The 15473-nt window shown below is 41.9% G+C and overlaps 2 protein-coding genes across 5 annotated transcripts in view; one reads left to right on the top strand and one right to left on the bottom strand.

The window, feature by feature from the left end:
• Positions 1–12298, bottom strand: part of LOC138960360 (uncharacterized) — a 112553-nt gene extending 100255 nt beyond the window's left edge. Inside the window, exon 1 of one of the 2 annotated variants that reach the window (XM_070332252.1) lies at positions 11277–12298. The gene's annotated coding sequence lies outside the window, so the exon portion shown is untranslated. Of the gene's footprint in view, positions 1–1917; positions 2513–11276 lie in introns of those variants that run through there. The other variant, XM_070332251.1, reaches the window with a different exon arrangement.
• Positions 332–15473, top strand: part of LOC138960355 (uncharacterized) — a 17477-nt gene continuing 2335 nt past the window's right edge. The window contains exons 1-4 of one of the 3 annotated variants that reach the window (XM_070332241.1): positions 332–423; positions 13855–14028; positions 14393–14584; positions 15203–15355. In XM_070332241.1, the coding sequence (XP_070188342.1) occupies positions 13935–14028; positions 14393–14584; positions 15203–15355 (439 nt within the window). In that variant the 5' untranslated portion in view covers positions 332–423; positions 13855–13934. Of the gene's footprint in view, positions 424–8155; positions 8410–8635; positions 8784–13854; positions 14029–14392; positions 14585–15202; positions 15356–15473 lie in introns of those variants that run through there. The other 2 variants (XM_070332242.1, XM_070332239.1) reach the window with 2 other exon arrangements.

Raw genomic sequence — 15473 nt, 5'->3', positions numbered from 1 at the left:
CACTAAGCAAAACTTAGCGTACAATGTTAAAAGCACTTTTGTATGAGTGCCTCAAGAGAGGTTTGACATTGCATAATCTCCATGCAACATGCTTTTGACTGCTTCGTTTCGAATAAACTGATTGTCCCACAGCGGTCACTACATTAGTTTTTCCTTAAGCAGAGCATCAATAGGCTCTGAAGAAAGGTATTTTCAACTATTTCATCTATATATGATTCAGAATCCGTCACATTTTCTGTGGTACAGTGTATTTAAAACGAGTATTTGTGAGACAACTGTGGCGTTATCTGCTTCTCCGCGCATTCATTTTCGCGACGGCAGTTTTGTGACGTAGTTTCCGCACCACCTATATTTAGAGCTGACTTGGCATATCATCATTTTCACAGAGCTGCTCTTTGGATGATTCGCCCGGTGAGACGACAGGTGAGTTTTGTTTTCATCTATCTCACCGATCTATTTATTTCTGAATAATATAAAATCATTCAATTGTTGTTATTCAAAACTCCGTTTGATGACTGCATTCAGGGTTATTTTGTAATGTCGAATTCTATATGTGGTATTTTTGGAACTGTCGTTATTCAGTGTTAAGTCATCATCGTGTGCCAATGATCGTTACGTTGTACAGACAGTATTAATTGCTCTTTCTCCTGCGATTCATTTACAACTTTTTATGTCTCTCAGTTCAGTTGTTGTTGGTGTGTTGTTGTTCTTCTTCCAGTTTATCTTCTTCTTCTTCTTCTTCTTCTTCTTCTTCTTCTTCTTCTTAGTTTTTGTTTCGGCAGCAGTACAGTATCATAGTTTTCCCGGTTTCTTCATTTTCAGTCTTGTTTTCTTCAATCTTTAACTTTGTTAAAACAGAGTTTCATTCGTTAGCACAGTCATCACACGAATTATGGTCAGTGCTTTTGAAGTCAACAACAAGCCTTCGGCTTATAGTGGTGTCTCATGTGATATTTCTCTGTTTTTTTCTTCTTCTTGATATTGCCCATGCTTCTATAACATGGCGTCATTGGGAATTCCCAACGACCTGTATCTTACTGAAAGGTGCATCATTCTGTTTGCACGCCGGTCAGTCGATAACCTATCTCTACCTTTGGCTCCTCTTACAGTGATCAGTATTGAATTCTAGAAGCGAGGTTGAGGCGAGAGGGTTGCTTTTAAAACTAACAGTAACTGGACCACACCTGCTCTGATAGTGATTTGAATACATGTGCATTTTACAGGATCGGTCGAACGAACCACGCGCCCGCCATAACTGTTGCTTTCTGTCGCACCACGAAAATACATGAACAAATCGTCGAAAAATTGATTCAACACAAAATCTTCTTTCTCTTTTGTGCGTCTTTCCTGAGTGATATGAAAAGTAGGCCCCTCAGTGTTTCAGTCTACGATGGTGATACGTAGGATCCATTTACCTACCCCATTTAAGAACGCTAATGTCGCTTAATTCTTGCATTGAAATCCAAGAGTATCTTTCAAGTGTTAACAGAGTGCAATATCTGTTCGTTTCATAAAATAACATTAATTAAAAAAACAAAAAACGGTGCACGGTTCATGGTCGCGTAATATAAATAGTCGCTTGGGTATGTAACCTTATTGTTTGCTAAGTATTGTTTCATATTATTTATAGTGAATACAACTTTCCAAAAAGGTCAAACCTGTGTTGTTTAGAGCTTAACTACTTTTTCTGCCAGAACAGTTTCTTTTACCCACTTTTTTTTTTAAACATTACACACAAAAACACTAAAAGGGACAAAATCTAGATTATGTATACAAAAGCGAAATTATTCTGAAGATTTATTAAGATTACCTCGATTAAGAAATAAAAACGACAGCTCTACTGTCAGTAGGCCTTTTTACTTATCATCCTGTGAGTAAGAATCAAGTCTTCTGACTATTAAAAATGTCTCCACTTACCTGAAATACGCCAACACAATCACTGCAGTCCAGATATTACACAAGAAAGGAACTATGTCCTGTATGCATGATGCCACAGTCTCAGACAGGAACAAAGGTATCCATCAAAATAACCGACTCTCCAGCAGACCAAGTAGCTTTTTCACAAATTGAGGACACTTTCAGGGACGCTTACAACAGTTGCACTGAATACGTGTTCCCAGTGTTTTGCTTGAGTCAACCAACTCAATTTCTGTGTCATGAACGAACGGACAAACACATAAGGTTTAACATCCTCGGGGGTTCCACCCATTGATGAACATAACGTCGTGTAGGGAGAAGTGTCGAGGAAATACGAACTGTCAACGCAGAGTATCCTTCTTAGTCACAGAATTGCTCGATCACAGATATCACAGGATATTTCGCTTCTTCAATTCAATTCGCTTTATCGAAGGTCTTTGCGACTGAATTACTGCTCCCAAACTGGTCGCACGTGCAAAGAAAGAAGATGTACGTACATGTTAAATGCATATGCATGAACACCGCAAATCTCACCTGTGCGCGAATGACCAGGTCCGTTAAAATACAGAAGAGATTACTTGAGCGCCTTGAATGCATCAGATAAACAGGTCAAACTCCTTCCTTCCTTCCTTCCTTCTGAGAATGAGTCACAGCTTGCAACAAATTAATGCGTCAACCTTGAAGATGGTCTGAAAAAAATGAACAATCTGATTGGCTGAGCTGCTGCAGCTGAACAGTTGGGTGTGACAGCTGTTGTTTTTGTTATTGCTTCCGTTGCTGCTCAGTTTTGCTGTTCATCGTGTCACCTTTTCACAATAATACCGCGGCGTGTACATGGTTGAAAGACTTTGGTCTACAGATTTAAAAATTGACCAGCGAGGGTTTTGTCAACTCGACAGCCTGGCAGTTTGCAACATTGCTCAAATCCAACCAAATCATTTTTGACCCAACAATGACCACTTTTGTTCAACATCAACAATATTTCTTTACTAAATTGTAATGTGCAATGTCCGTGTTCAGCAGTGTTCAATCTACAGCTACGCGCAGAGCACCACAAACAGAACAGAAACTGTTTGGCAGACTTTGCGGCAGTAAGTGCAGTGATTATCAGCAATATTACATGCTGCAAGCATGGTTTTCCTTACACTTCCATTCCACACAACCGTTCTAGGTCCCGTTCCCGTACCGACCAAGGACAGCTGCCACAACAATGGAACGCTGCACAAACGGCCGTTTTTGGCATCTTTGAGCAGCGTCTGACCATAGTGGCAGCCGTCCTTGGTCGGGACGGGAACGGGACCTAGAACGGTTGTGCGGAATGGGGGTGTTAAATGGCGGCAAGATAGCAAACGACGCCTGTAAAAATAGTCTTCCGGGATGCAAAGCGTGAGAACATGTCAACCTGTTGTGACCTGCACGTCACGCGCTGAAAACCAGACAAGTCCGCGCATAATCGATACGGTATAACCAAAACGAGCTATACACATTTTCCGACCCTTCTCTACCTTTAATCCTCCCTCTCCGCCCCCTCCCAGAACCTTCTTCTTTGTCCTTTTCCGTCTTATGTTCCATGCGTGCAACCTTCTGACCTACATTCCATTCAGCTTTTGTCGAGCTTTATTTTTACTTCAGGACTTTTAGGTTTCGCTGTTATGACTCGATCTGTATCGTTCTGGTAATATGTTCAGACATCGAATTAACCTGAGAGATTTTTAGGATGACCATCTCATTTGAAAGATTTTGAAAGCCGAACATGTTAATTATCTAATAAGCTACTCTATCTGTTAGGGAAGCAAAAAGGCATTTAAAGCCTCCTTTAGTTTCTTCTTTGAATATAAATTTATATAATTATACATCACCGAAAACGCCTGCTCAAATTTGCGGGAAGCTAACCGAGAAAACGATATATGCAAGAGAACCATTCACACTTGTCAAATGAAATATTTTTTCGGGAAGCATATTGAACAGGTCTTCATAAAAACTACTATATTTCCATGCAATCCTTTCCCTCTACTAAGCCTACGTACTACTGGTACACCAGGTAACCACGTAAAATTATTTCATGTAACACAGTTATCTTTGATTTAGATATTCGTCCGTTTCAGTGTGAATTATGTGTTGAAAAAGAATTTTACTGAAAAAGATGGCTTGATGCCTTGCCGATGAGTGCAACTCCCTTGTTTGTAAACTTGTAGTCATCAAAAAGCATCCAAGCAGCTAAAAATACAATAGCTGCATAATCATATTGGTATGATTGCATTGTACATGTAACGATTCTGAGAGACGCAAACAAACGTTAATGCAAATATAATTTAAAATAATAGGTAACAACAAAGTACCAGCCAGTTCCAAATGAAATGTGGTGCTTCTAAGCTTTTGTTGGCTCACGTAAGTGTAGCCTATGCGATGCTAACTTTTGTCTGTCTGTGCGTGCGTGCGTGCGTGCGTGCGTGCGTGCGTGCGTGCGTGCGTGCGTGCGTGCGTATGTATGTATGTATGTCTGTGGTAGAAACTTTAACATTTGAAGACGTCACAACATTTGAAGACGTCACATTATGACGTAAGAGGGTTAGACGTCACCCGAAGGAATTACTGAAAGTCTCGGTCATTGTTATTTTGCCGAGCGGGCCGAGACTAGTTTTTTCTTCGAAATCGGCCATAATAATAATAATAATAATGGACATTTATTAATCGCCCCTTCTCACAAGAGCTCACGGCGATTTACATATTAATTTCTGCCGTGTGAGATGGAATTTTTTACACAATACATCACGCATTCACATCGGCCAGTAAATCTCAAGCCATTACGGCGAATATTTACTTTTTACGGCCTGTTATTCCAAGTCACACGGGTATTTGGTGGACAATTTTTATCTATGCCTATACAATTTTGCCAGGAAAGACCCTTTTGTCAATCGTGGGATCTTTAACGTGCACACCCCAATGTAGTGTACACTCTAGATCTAGTGTCTCGCTTTCTTGCACAGTGTCACCTATGCCGCTTACTGTGTGTGTGTGTGTGTGTGTGTGTGTGTGTGTGTGTGTGTGTGTGTGTGTGTGTGTGTGTGTGTGTGTGTGTGTGTGTATGTGTGACGAAGTGATTGAGTTTGTGTTACTGTTTGTCAATTTCTCACGTGAGCCTTGAAGGCTTCGCCTCTTGTTTTTAATAGACTGGCATAAATGTTTGGAAATGCGTTCTAAAATTGAAAGAAATAAGCTGTTCAAAGTCGACTTTTGTCAATATAGAACCGCTGCCTTTGTTATCTTTTTAGCCCGTACCCTTTCATACAGGAAACATAACTGTGCACACACTAAATGTGGAAGCTTACTAACACTAAAGCATTTTTCAGCCGGCGTATTTAGGACTAGATGATTACCCGCTTCGCCGGGTACCGGCTTCGCCGGGAAGAAGTAGAGCCGAATACCAGGCTGCGCCTAGGAGCCGGCTGCGCCTGGGACCCGGCTTTGCCGGGTGTACGCCGGCCGAAGGAAAGGAGATAAACTCGCAAAACACTGGAGACCTTCTAAAAATAGTAACGTGCAGTGACCTTCTAAAAATAGTAACGTAGTAACGGGAATATGGATTGACGCCACACGGAGGAAGGGAGATAATCGCGGCTGAAAACACTGGAGAAGATAAGGAAGAGTTACTGGTAGTGGATCCCGACAACAACAACAACAACAACAACAAAATCGGTTCAGCAAGCACAGCGCTGCGCGCTGAGAGCACGTGTTGAAATATCTCATCGATGAGGTTGTGTCCGGGGTGTAGCTGAATACGGTGTCCAAATTTGAAAAAGATCCACCGAGAACTTTGGCCGTGCATCGCGAACAGACAGACAGACAGACAGACAGACAGACACTAGTCGTATATAGAAGGACAGCGCCCTTCAAAACGACTGTGTATAATTTTGAAACACATTTCTGGCAAACATGTCTGAGAATATTGACTGTCCCATTACTGTCAGCGTGAGAGCGTGCGTGCGTGCGTGTGTGTATGTGAGTGTGTGTGTGTGTGTGTGCATGGTGTGTATGTTTGTGTTACATGGCAATAACTTTTTTCACACAGTGTTTATTTTGACACTACTTACGAAAACTAATGCGCAATAGCAAAACATGCACTAATCTTCTTCTTTCGATTCTGCCATGCACTTATAAGGACAACGCCAGTGACACATCATCATTGCACCATATATATCCGGGGTCGCGTTACAACCAAATCAACTAATTGTAAGTGTAACGTCTTTCGTCATATCCTCTCTCGCATACATGCTGGGATTCCACCACAAGGAGTCGGCTTTGACTTTTCTTTTTAGGTGTGTGCACGTCGTCGATCCAAATATTCTTAGTACGCTCCCCCTAACTTCCTGTTCGTCGCTGCGATGCGTGCCTCAGCTGGTATGTCTATGAAAATTTAAATAAAAGGTATCTTAACAAAGTTAGGATGTTTACTTTTTAGTCGCATCTACTCGTCGAAGGTTATATCTAAGCCCTGACTGTTTTATAATGTGAACTTTACGTCTGATTGAAGAGCAAATAAACAGTATGTGCATCAAAGTTGCTTTTTCCGACGAATATTCCACTTAAAACATAAAATATCGACAAACGAAGCTTCATGTGGTTGTACAGCTAGTATACATTCATTCTGTGATCAATTATGTTTCGATAGGCTAGATTTGATTACCAACCATAACAGTACTGAAGAGTTGTTCGTGAAGTAAATCACTGTTTTGACTTGCATTTGATACGCTCCCCCGAGATTCTGTCTCTGTGCTTAGTAAGCTTCCCCTATAAGCCTTAGTAAACTCCCCCAAAGATCAATAAATTAGAATTTGGGAAATGTAGCCGTTATTGAGCAAGCTGCAACCCTGTCAACCTATGCCGGACGTTTATCAAACAACAGACGTCTGGTTCAATAGTTAACTTTGGTTTTCTGTGCCTGAATATCAACATAATCTGCACTGCATCATCATTCAAACATCAAACTTTGGTTGCACTCTAGTACACTTAACCTAGGTGGGGTCACAGAAGTGGTTGCACTCTAGTACACTTAACCTAGGTGGGGTCACAGAAGTGTTTGCACTCTAGTACACTTAACCTAGGTGGGGTCACAGAAGTGGTTGCACTCTAGTACACTTAACCTAGGTGGGGTCACAGAAGTGTTTGCACTCTAGTACACTTAACCTAGGTGGGGTCACAGAAGTGTTTCACCCCTTTGTTCCTGCTTCGAGTCATGCACGCATAATTTGGTATTTGTAATTTGTTTTTTGATTAAACAGAGCTTGAAGAGAGCGCCTATGTGCACATGTATGTTGCATACTTGACAGCTGTGTGGTTTTGCTCTTGAATGGCCATACACATGAGACTCATAATTTCGTGCTTTCATAGATGCCTCCTTGCAAACAGAACATTTATATATGGGTCCACTGCCGCAATCCTGTGGTCTTCTAATGTCCCTTTATGCTTGTAGCTTTTCCCACACTCTGGGCACAACTCCAAACAAACACCAGCAGTTTTCATGGGTGTTGACGTCATCAAAGGCTCCGTTGTGACCTCTTATTTGTGAGTAACATCCAAAAAAACTGTCTAAAGTCACTGCTGACAGCTCCATCTGTACACAAAAAACTCCGTACCGATAAATAACTAATTCGGGAAAATATAGACAAACATTGCTAAATCAGTGGGGGGGGTGTGTGTGTGTGTGTGTGTGTGTGTGTGTGTGTGTGTGTGTGTGTGTGTGTGTGTGTGTGTGTGTGTGTGTGTGTGTGTAGACTGAGGTTACACACATCGTCTCAGTCAGTCAGTAGATAGTAAAAATAGTGTTCGAAGTTTGCGGATCATGAATAATGCGAGCTTCCGAAATACTGCAAACTCGCATTTTTCATGATCTGCGAACTTCGACCTATATTGTTACTATAGACTGTGACTCGTTGTGTAACCTCTACTTATATATAAATATGTATTTATGTTGAAGTTCGACAGGAAATACCCTTCTCTTAGGGAGTAACCAAGCCGATAACTGTACGAAAAGCAATGGTAAACTGTCGGGGGATCGTACTAAGAAAAGAAATCACTTATAGGGGGAGCGTATCAAAGGTGGTCGGGGGAGTGTATCAATAAAATTCCGAGCGTCGTAATTAATCGTCCAAATATAGAAAGATGGAAAGCTTTGAAATGATCATTGGTGGTTAAAGACGGCTATAAAAACCGCGAAAACCGCGAAATCTAGCTTTGCGGAAAATCCCGATCTACATTCTGTCATGTGTACAAAAAGAGCTGAGAAAATGTAAATGTCATATACTGATATAGTGTACTTGACTGTGTGAAAGCCGTTCTATGCATCGAAAAACTCCGGCTTCTTTTTGTCGGCCACAGCAGCTGCTTCTGCATAAGTATTCAAGTAGGCCTACCTTGGCCCCCATCCGCCCATACAAGCCCAAGCAACGTCTATGGACTGTCCTTTTAATTTAGTGTCACTCAGTCTGCGCCACGGTGAGTTCCTATACACGTGCGTAGGTGCGCGCGTGTGTGTGCGTGCGTGTGTGCCACGGTGTGAGTGTGTGCGTGTGCGTGCGTGCGTGCGTGTGCATGGTGTGTATGTTTGTGTTACACTGACAATAGCTTTTATCACACGGTGTTTATTTTGACACAACTTACGATAACTATTGCGCAATAGCAAAACATGCACTAATCTCTCGCTTCTGCCATGCACTTGTAAGAACAACGCGGTTGGCACGTCATTGCACTATCCGTGTTCGCGGTTCAACTCAGTCAGCCTATTACAAGTGTAACGCCTTTCGTCATATCTCTCTCGCATACATGCTTCGATTGCACCACAAGGAGTCGGCTTTGACTTTTCTTCTCAGGTGTGTGTGAAGGAATGTTTTACATTTCTTATTATTTTTTGTTGCTGCTAAATCGTTAGTCTTAAACGATAGTTACTGTATTCCGTTTTATTTATTATTTACATCGTTAAAATTTGCTATCGACACCATAGTCGATTAATAGCAGTTTCTCTTTGTCATGGACTGATGTCACCTTACAGATCAGAATTGAAATTATTTTACATTAATTTTCCTCCTCCTTGTCTTTCTTCTACTCTCGTATTATCCTCTTCAAACGCAGTAATTGTTGTTGCTGTTTTTGTCATAATCCAAGAGCGATATCAGAATAAGAAAATCGCACCTGTGTCCTTGTGAACACATGTGGTTCTTCAACTTGACACACACAATAATAACCAGAAAGGCCGGTTATTATTGGCGATGCTCTCAGCACTCGCGGTAAACCATACATTTTAAGTTCTTCTTTAAATGCCAGACGTTGTTTTGATAAGCAGCCGTGCTAGACACTTGTGAGTTAGGGTGGGCGATGGACTGCCAAAATGCCAAACTGATTTTTTGCGAAAACTAATACTAATAGTCAATAGTCTGCTATGCATAGCATGAAGCTGATTACGATAGAATGAAACGCCTTCGTGAAATTGTTTATCACTTTGACTAACATCATTGGACCATGCAGATCGTCTTTTTTTTAAACTCTCCGGTACAGAGTCGATGGGACCCTTTCGAAGCTCAAAAAGACGTTACGCATTCAATTTGCACAATTTGATTGTTGTTATTGTTCAGCCAGTCTCAGATATATTGATAAACGGGCTCAGCGTTCGCAGATGATACGACGGTTGTCCGTCTCAGTCTCTGTTTGTCTCTCTATCCATCCGTCTCAGTCTCTGTTTGTCTCTCTATCCATCCGTCTCAGTCTCTGTTTGTCTCTCTATCCATCCGTCTCAGTCTCTGTTTGTCTCTCTATCCATCCGTCTCAGTCTCTGTTTGTCTCTCTATCCATCCGTCTCATTTCCTGTGTGTTTGTGTCCATTTTGTCACTTCATCTTCATGTTGTATTTAATTATGTGTCTCTTTCGTGCGCCTCTAATCCTTTGTCAAGGTAAATATTGTACGGCCCTGAAACCGAGCTAAGATTGAGAACCGCGAAATTTAGCTTTGCGTAAAATCCCGATCTACAGCCTTCTGTCATATGTACAAAAATAGCAGCATAAAGCCGCGAGTTCTTGAGAAAGGCGTTCTATTCATCTAAAAACGCCCGCTTTTTCGTCAGCCACAGCTCATGCATATTCAAGTAGACCCTACCACAGCCCGTCGATCGGAGCAACGTCGCATATAACCTTTCTCTACTAATATATATCATTAGAAGAAGGTCCTTCCGTCAGCCCGCCCAAGCCCAGGAAACGGGCCAAGCTTCCGTGCATCGAATAAGCCAAGGGGTGACCAGAATAACACGTAAAATTGTCCTGTTGAAAGTGATATTCAGAACTACACTTTCCCCAGTTTCTGTTGTGCAACACTCGCGTGTGTTAGTAGGGGAAGGTTGCCTAACATGGACCACTTTTTGTTTCTTGCTGATAACTACCGTAGCTTGTTTTCTTGCGAAGAAGTTTCATTTTATGTTTGGTAGTCCTTTCTCTCTTGGGTTAACCGTTAGGCTTAATTAGATTTGATAGACATTCAGCAAAAATTAAATACAGAAACATTCACAAATGGTCGATATTAAGAGGCCTTCACGAATCACTGTAAAAAAAACAAATCCCCCTAGACTTTGAAATAACATAATACAACTTAGTGTGCAAGTCAGACTAATGAATTAAGCTTCTTAATGAGGTAATGAAAATAGCATTTAGCTTTTATTTTCTTCGATTTATTGAAGGTGGTCCATAATTATTAGGCGACACACACGTACTTTGAGATTTTGCTATTATTTTTTGTTTGCAGTAGAAATTCGGGGTCAACACTGCTAAAATGTAACAAATACAGTCTTAACTGTCATATATAGCAATTTTTGTGTGATAGTTTTGGCTGTGGACAGACTCTAGTCCGTTTTAGGCGTCAAATGTAGAGTAAACGCAGCCAAAGGTACAAAAAAGAAAAAAGAGAAAAAGCCTAACGGTTTTGAGGTTTGTGTTTCTGCAACTGTTTTGACATGTGCAAGTTATCCAGAGAGGGTGAATACAGCGAATCAGTGAAATCGTTTTGAGCGCTCTAGCACCGTTAGTTTGTCAGAACAAGAGGTGGTCCATATTAGGGAGTGGTCCATATTAGGCAACCTTCCCCTAATAACTATGCCTGTTCTCCGTACAAAGTCAGTTTCAACATTCAACAAATGTCAAACAATTTTAAAATTACTCTTTGTTTTGCGTTGGTCGCTTGTTCCTTTATAGTCATATTTGGCGGCCTCCTGATGGTTTCGGGAAGATTCTATCGTTGTGTCAAACATGCAGTAAGTATAACAACAACAACAACAACAACAACAACAACAAATGTCAATGCAGACTTCTTATTTCATCTTACCAGAGCTTCATGTGACGTCATGAGTTCTGCTGACCACTTCCACAGAGCAAAAAAGAATCCAAAACATTATTCTCAGTACCAGCAAGTACACGTAGCCACCGTTATCCCCCCCTCTGCTTCTTTCTCTCTGTAAACTTGTAGGGCTAGTTATTTTTCGGTAACTTACCCAACAACCAAAATCACTTACCCAACAACGGGCCTGAATCCTCGATAGCTCATGGGTAGAGACTGTACACATTGTGGATCTACTTTTTGCGACTCAAAAGTTCAGAACACTCTAAAGTACAAAATATACATTTCTGGAGCAAACAATACAACCATACCGCATTTAAACCAGCAACTACAGGCTTGAACACATGAATCTCAATATAAAATCCATGAGTTTGGTTGTTTTCTGAATTCAGATCTGCCGTGCACAATCGTTTATCGCTAGCAAGATTCCAAGGAAAAGTAACTCTCATACTTTGTCTAGCGACACGAGTAGTTCCCCTTCCAGATTTCGGCTTCATCGACAAGACTGCAATCCGACGGTCAGTTTTCAACAATATTTCATTTTATAAACAGATCATACGCAATCCATTGCAAACATTTAATCAACTTAAAGAACATGCAGCAGTTTCATACACTATTTTGCCCCAGAAAACTTAACTTCATACAGTTTTTAACGTTGGAACACGGGTGTAAAACTTCGTCTGCTAGTCACATTCGAGGAAAGAACATTTTCTGAGCGATACCAAAACATGAACAGAACACACACTATCTGCCTTTACCGCCACAGCAGAATGACAACATAACTGTGTACTTGATTTTAGTTTAAAACATGGAAACTGACAAGAAGTGTTAACAAAATTGAATTATTTGCACGGAACTATACAACCGCGCATTAATCGATAGCCTGCGCAGGTAGACTGGTTGGGTGAATATGATTCGATCAAACTTTCGCACAAAAACTCCTCTTTTCTTTGAATAACTGAAGAAAGGAGGGATAAAGAGGTTACATACCTCGTCTCAGTGATTATCAAAAATAATGGTCTCAGTTCGCGGTCATGAAAAAGCTCGCTGAAGCTCGCATTTTTCATGATCCGCTAACTTCGACCATTATTTTTGATAATCACTGAGACTCGGCATGTAACCTCTACATCTTTGCTTACAACTATACCATAGGTTGGCTCATGTTGATCAGTGGTAATTCAAACCGTCAACGCCTTCCGACGACAGCCGGAATGACTCCGAGTGCAATTGACGAAAACACAGTGCAGTGTTTTATCTGCTGTTAGTTCCTAACCAAAAGAAGCACTGCAAACACTGCAATTTTTCATGATCCTGCAGTTTCAACGAAGAGAGCGATTCCTGAGAAATTCAAGAGCAACTGATTCCTGAGAAATACTGCAAGTTGAAGCGCACAAAATGTGTACAGCCCTCTGACCTAAAAACAAATTCCGCACAGCCTAATACATTATGGTCGAGAAGTCGCCTGCTCGCTGCGTCAGTTACTGCGGCTTCTTTACCGGCGTTTATTGAATACATCGAACCTCCTTTTCCAATCCAATCAGCTTTTTCTCGAACACAAGAAGCTACTAAATTTTCCTCCAACAAGCATTCAGTAGCCTCCCACCCTCACCCCCCAGCCTAAAAAATAAAAATTAAAAATTTTAAAAAAAGGGGAAAAAAGAAGAAATAAATTAATGTGAAAATAAAGAAAAACTGACGGCTCAGATTTGCTCCATGTTCCTTGATTTTTATAATGCCCCCGGACCACCCACCCCCCCCCCCCCCCCCCCCCCAGGAGCAGGCCTTTGTCCTCTAAGTGACGGTTTTGAAAAGTAGGTGGGTAATCGTTTGGCTCAGGCTGCACTTGATGAGTCAATGTCCTTGTTTTGATCCAAATTTGTCTTCTTTAATTTACGTTTTGGAAGGTGTATTAGGGAAAGTTTCTTGGCTCAGATTGCACCAGATTGCCCCATTTTCCGTGTTTTTATCCAAATGTTCCGGTGGAGGGGGGGCATGCCCCCGGACCCCCCTAGGAGGTTCGAACGCTTCGCGTCCTCAACTAAACGCTTCGCGTCGTCGAATTGTCCCCCCCCCCCCCCCCCCCCTTAAAAATGATGTGATCTGCTCCTGCCGGCCCCACCTTTTTTGCTGGACAAGCCTCAATCGGCTAGACAGGTACCCATAGTATCGTGATCCCTAGCTGTTGACTTTTAGGGTACGAATGTAGCTGGTGCAAGACCGGCACAAGTTTATGTGCGGTCACCGTGGCGCTAGGTTTTTAACCATCATGCCCGACTTACCCCCTTCTTTTCTGGTCAAACCATCTTAATTAGTTTTCCTGGTTTCTGGACGATGTTACTGTCTTTAACTTCGATCCGGCGACACAATTTGCCTGTTTGCTGATTTTTGCCTCCCCCCCCCCCCCCCCCCCTCCACCCAAAATACGCACCCTACTAATATTGAGTTAATATTTTGTTGGAAGAACATGCGTGTCCACTTCGGTCTTATCTGAACAGCAGTTTGTTTGGCTGTTTGAGGGAAATATGACATTCCTTCATATTGATGAATATAATAATGTGTGTTCCAGAGCCTGATCCAACCGGCTGCTGATGGCTAAGCTGACAATTCGTGTGGTGTGTTGATGTGTGTTGATGTTTTACATCAACAATGAAGATGACCAACCATCCCAGTCTGACCCTTGCGTCCATTGCCATAGTCCTCATTTTAAACGCAGCTCCTGGGGCCACGCTCTGCGCAGAACGTAAGTGGTATCACGTTGTTTTTACAAAATCACTGTCTACCTTGGCACATGCAGTCCTTCCCATGGAAACTATTCGTTTCACAATCTCAGACCTGCCCAGGCTTACATAGAATAAGTCCATCCCTCCATTGGGACACATACCAACATTTTAACTGCTGCCCAAAAGTGATTTTTCCCCACCTTTGAGTATTAACTTCCTTCTGAGTGGATATTTAGTCAAATCCACGGGAGCTAGTCTCGAAGACGATCCAAGCCAGTCACGTCGACACAAGTTCTCGTAGACGCATCATGCATGACATTCAATGCTTCATATCTCACATGACGACAACGCTCTTTTTCATGTTGTGCATCCTACTCGTTTCAGTGGGATTCGAATGTCACAATGACTCCTTTCCCTGCTTCCGTGACTGCTGCGTCAAAGGGGACCAGTTCTGCCACGCGAAGAGAGAAACGTGTGGACACTGCAAGGACAGGAAGGACGTTTGTGATTCTCCTTTCATGCCCGTGGAATGCCTCCTCTACTGCTATAAACTTCAATCTGCAACCTGTAACACTGGTCAGTCCATTTTTTTTAACACGTAAAAGATAACCTATTTATGTGCTTTGCCCTTATGCTATAAGACTCTGTCACAGCCTTCTTATCCGACATTGCAGTACTTAAGGTATTTAAACCTGCGTTTCAAACAGTAGTAGTTCACACTTCTTCTTCTTCTTCAGCGTTCCAGAATTGTCTGGTTACGTGTGAGCTCGTTTGCCCATTTGGGTTCCCCACACTATACTCTGAGAGCATAGTCAGCTCACTCCGCTTTCGTTGAGTAGGCATGCTGGGTATTTTCGTGTTTCCATAACCCACCGAACTCCGACATGGATTACAGGATCTTTTCCGTGCGCACTTGGTCTTGTGCTTGCGTGTACACACAATTAACGGCCAATGATTTGTTTTAGTTACAAGTATTTACTTGTATCTGCAGTTAGCGAAACACGGTGTTTCGGGAAGAGTGTTGGCGTCGATAAAGAACGAAAGTCTATCATTTATTTAGTGTGTAAAAAAAAAAAAAGAGAGAAGGTTTTCATGTATGTGTGTGTGTGTGTGTGTGTGTGTGTGTGTGTGTGTGTGTGTGTGTGTGTGTGTGTGTGTGTGTGTGTGTGTGTGTGTGCACGTCTGTCTGTGCAGGTGTCCGCATTGAAATAGTCATTGCGATTGGAACAGTTGCTGTTTTTCTCCTCGTCATTGTCGTTTTCACGTGCCTACGCCTAAGGAAGACAACTCGAGAACAACGCCTACAAAATTGTGTTCAACAGCAAGATCGAATAGACAATAAGGATGGTAAGCTGAACATCGGTTTGCTCCCCTTTCTATCACGCTTCTTTGGAGTAGACTGTTTGATCGATCGATCGCATATCGATAAGTTCGATGGAACGAATTTGGCCACAACATCTAAACG

The sequence above is a fragment of the Littorina saxatilis genome, linkage group LG2 (assembly GCF_037325665.1).
Source record: "Littorina saxatilis isolate snail1 linkage group LG2, US_GU_Lsax_2.0, whole genome shotgun sequence".
In the NCBI taxonomy this organism is placed as follows: Eukaryota; Metazoa; Mollusca; class Gastropoda; order Littorinimorpha; family Littorinidae; genus Littorina; species Littorina saxatilis.
The sequence above is the reverse complement of the archived record's forward strand: the minus strand, read 5'-3'. Positions and strand labels throughout refer to the sequence as shown.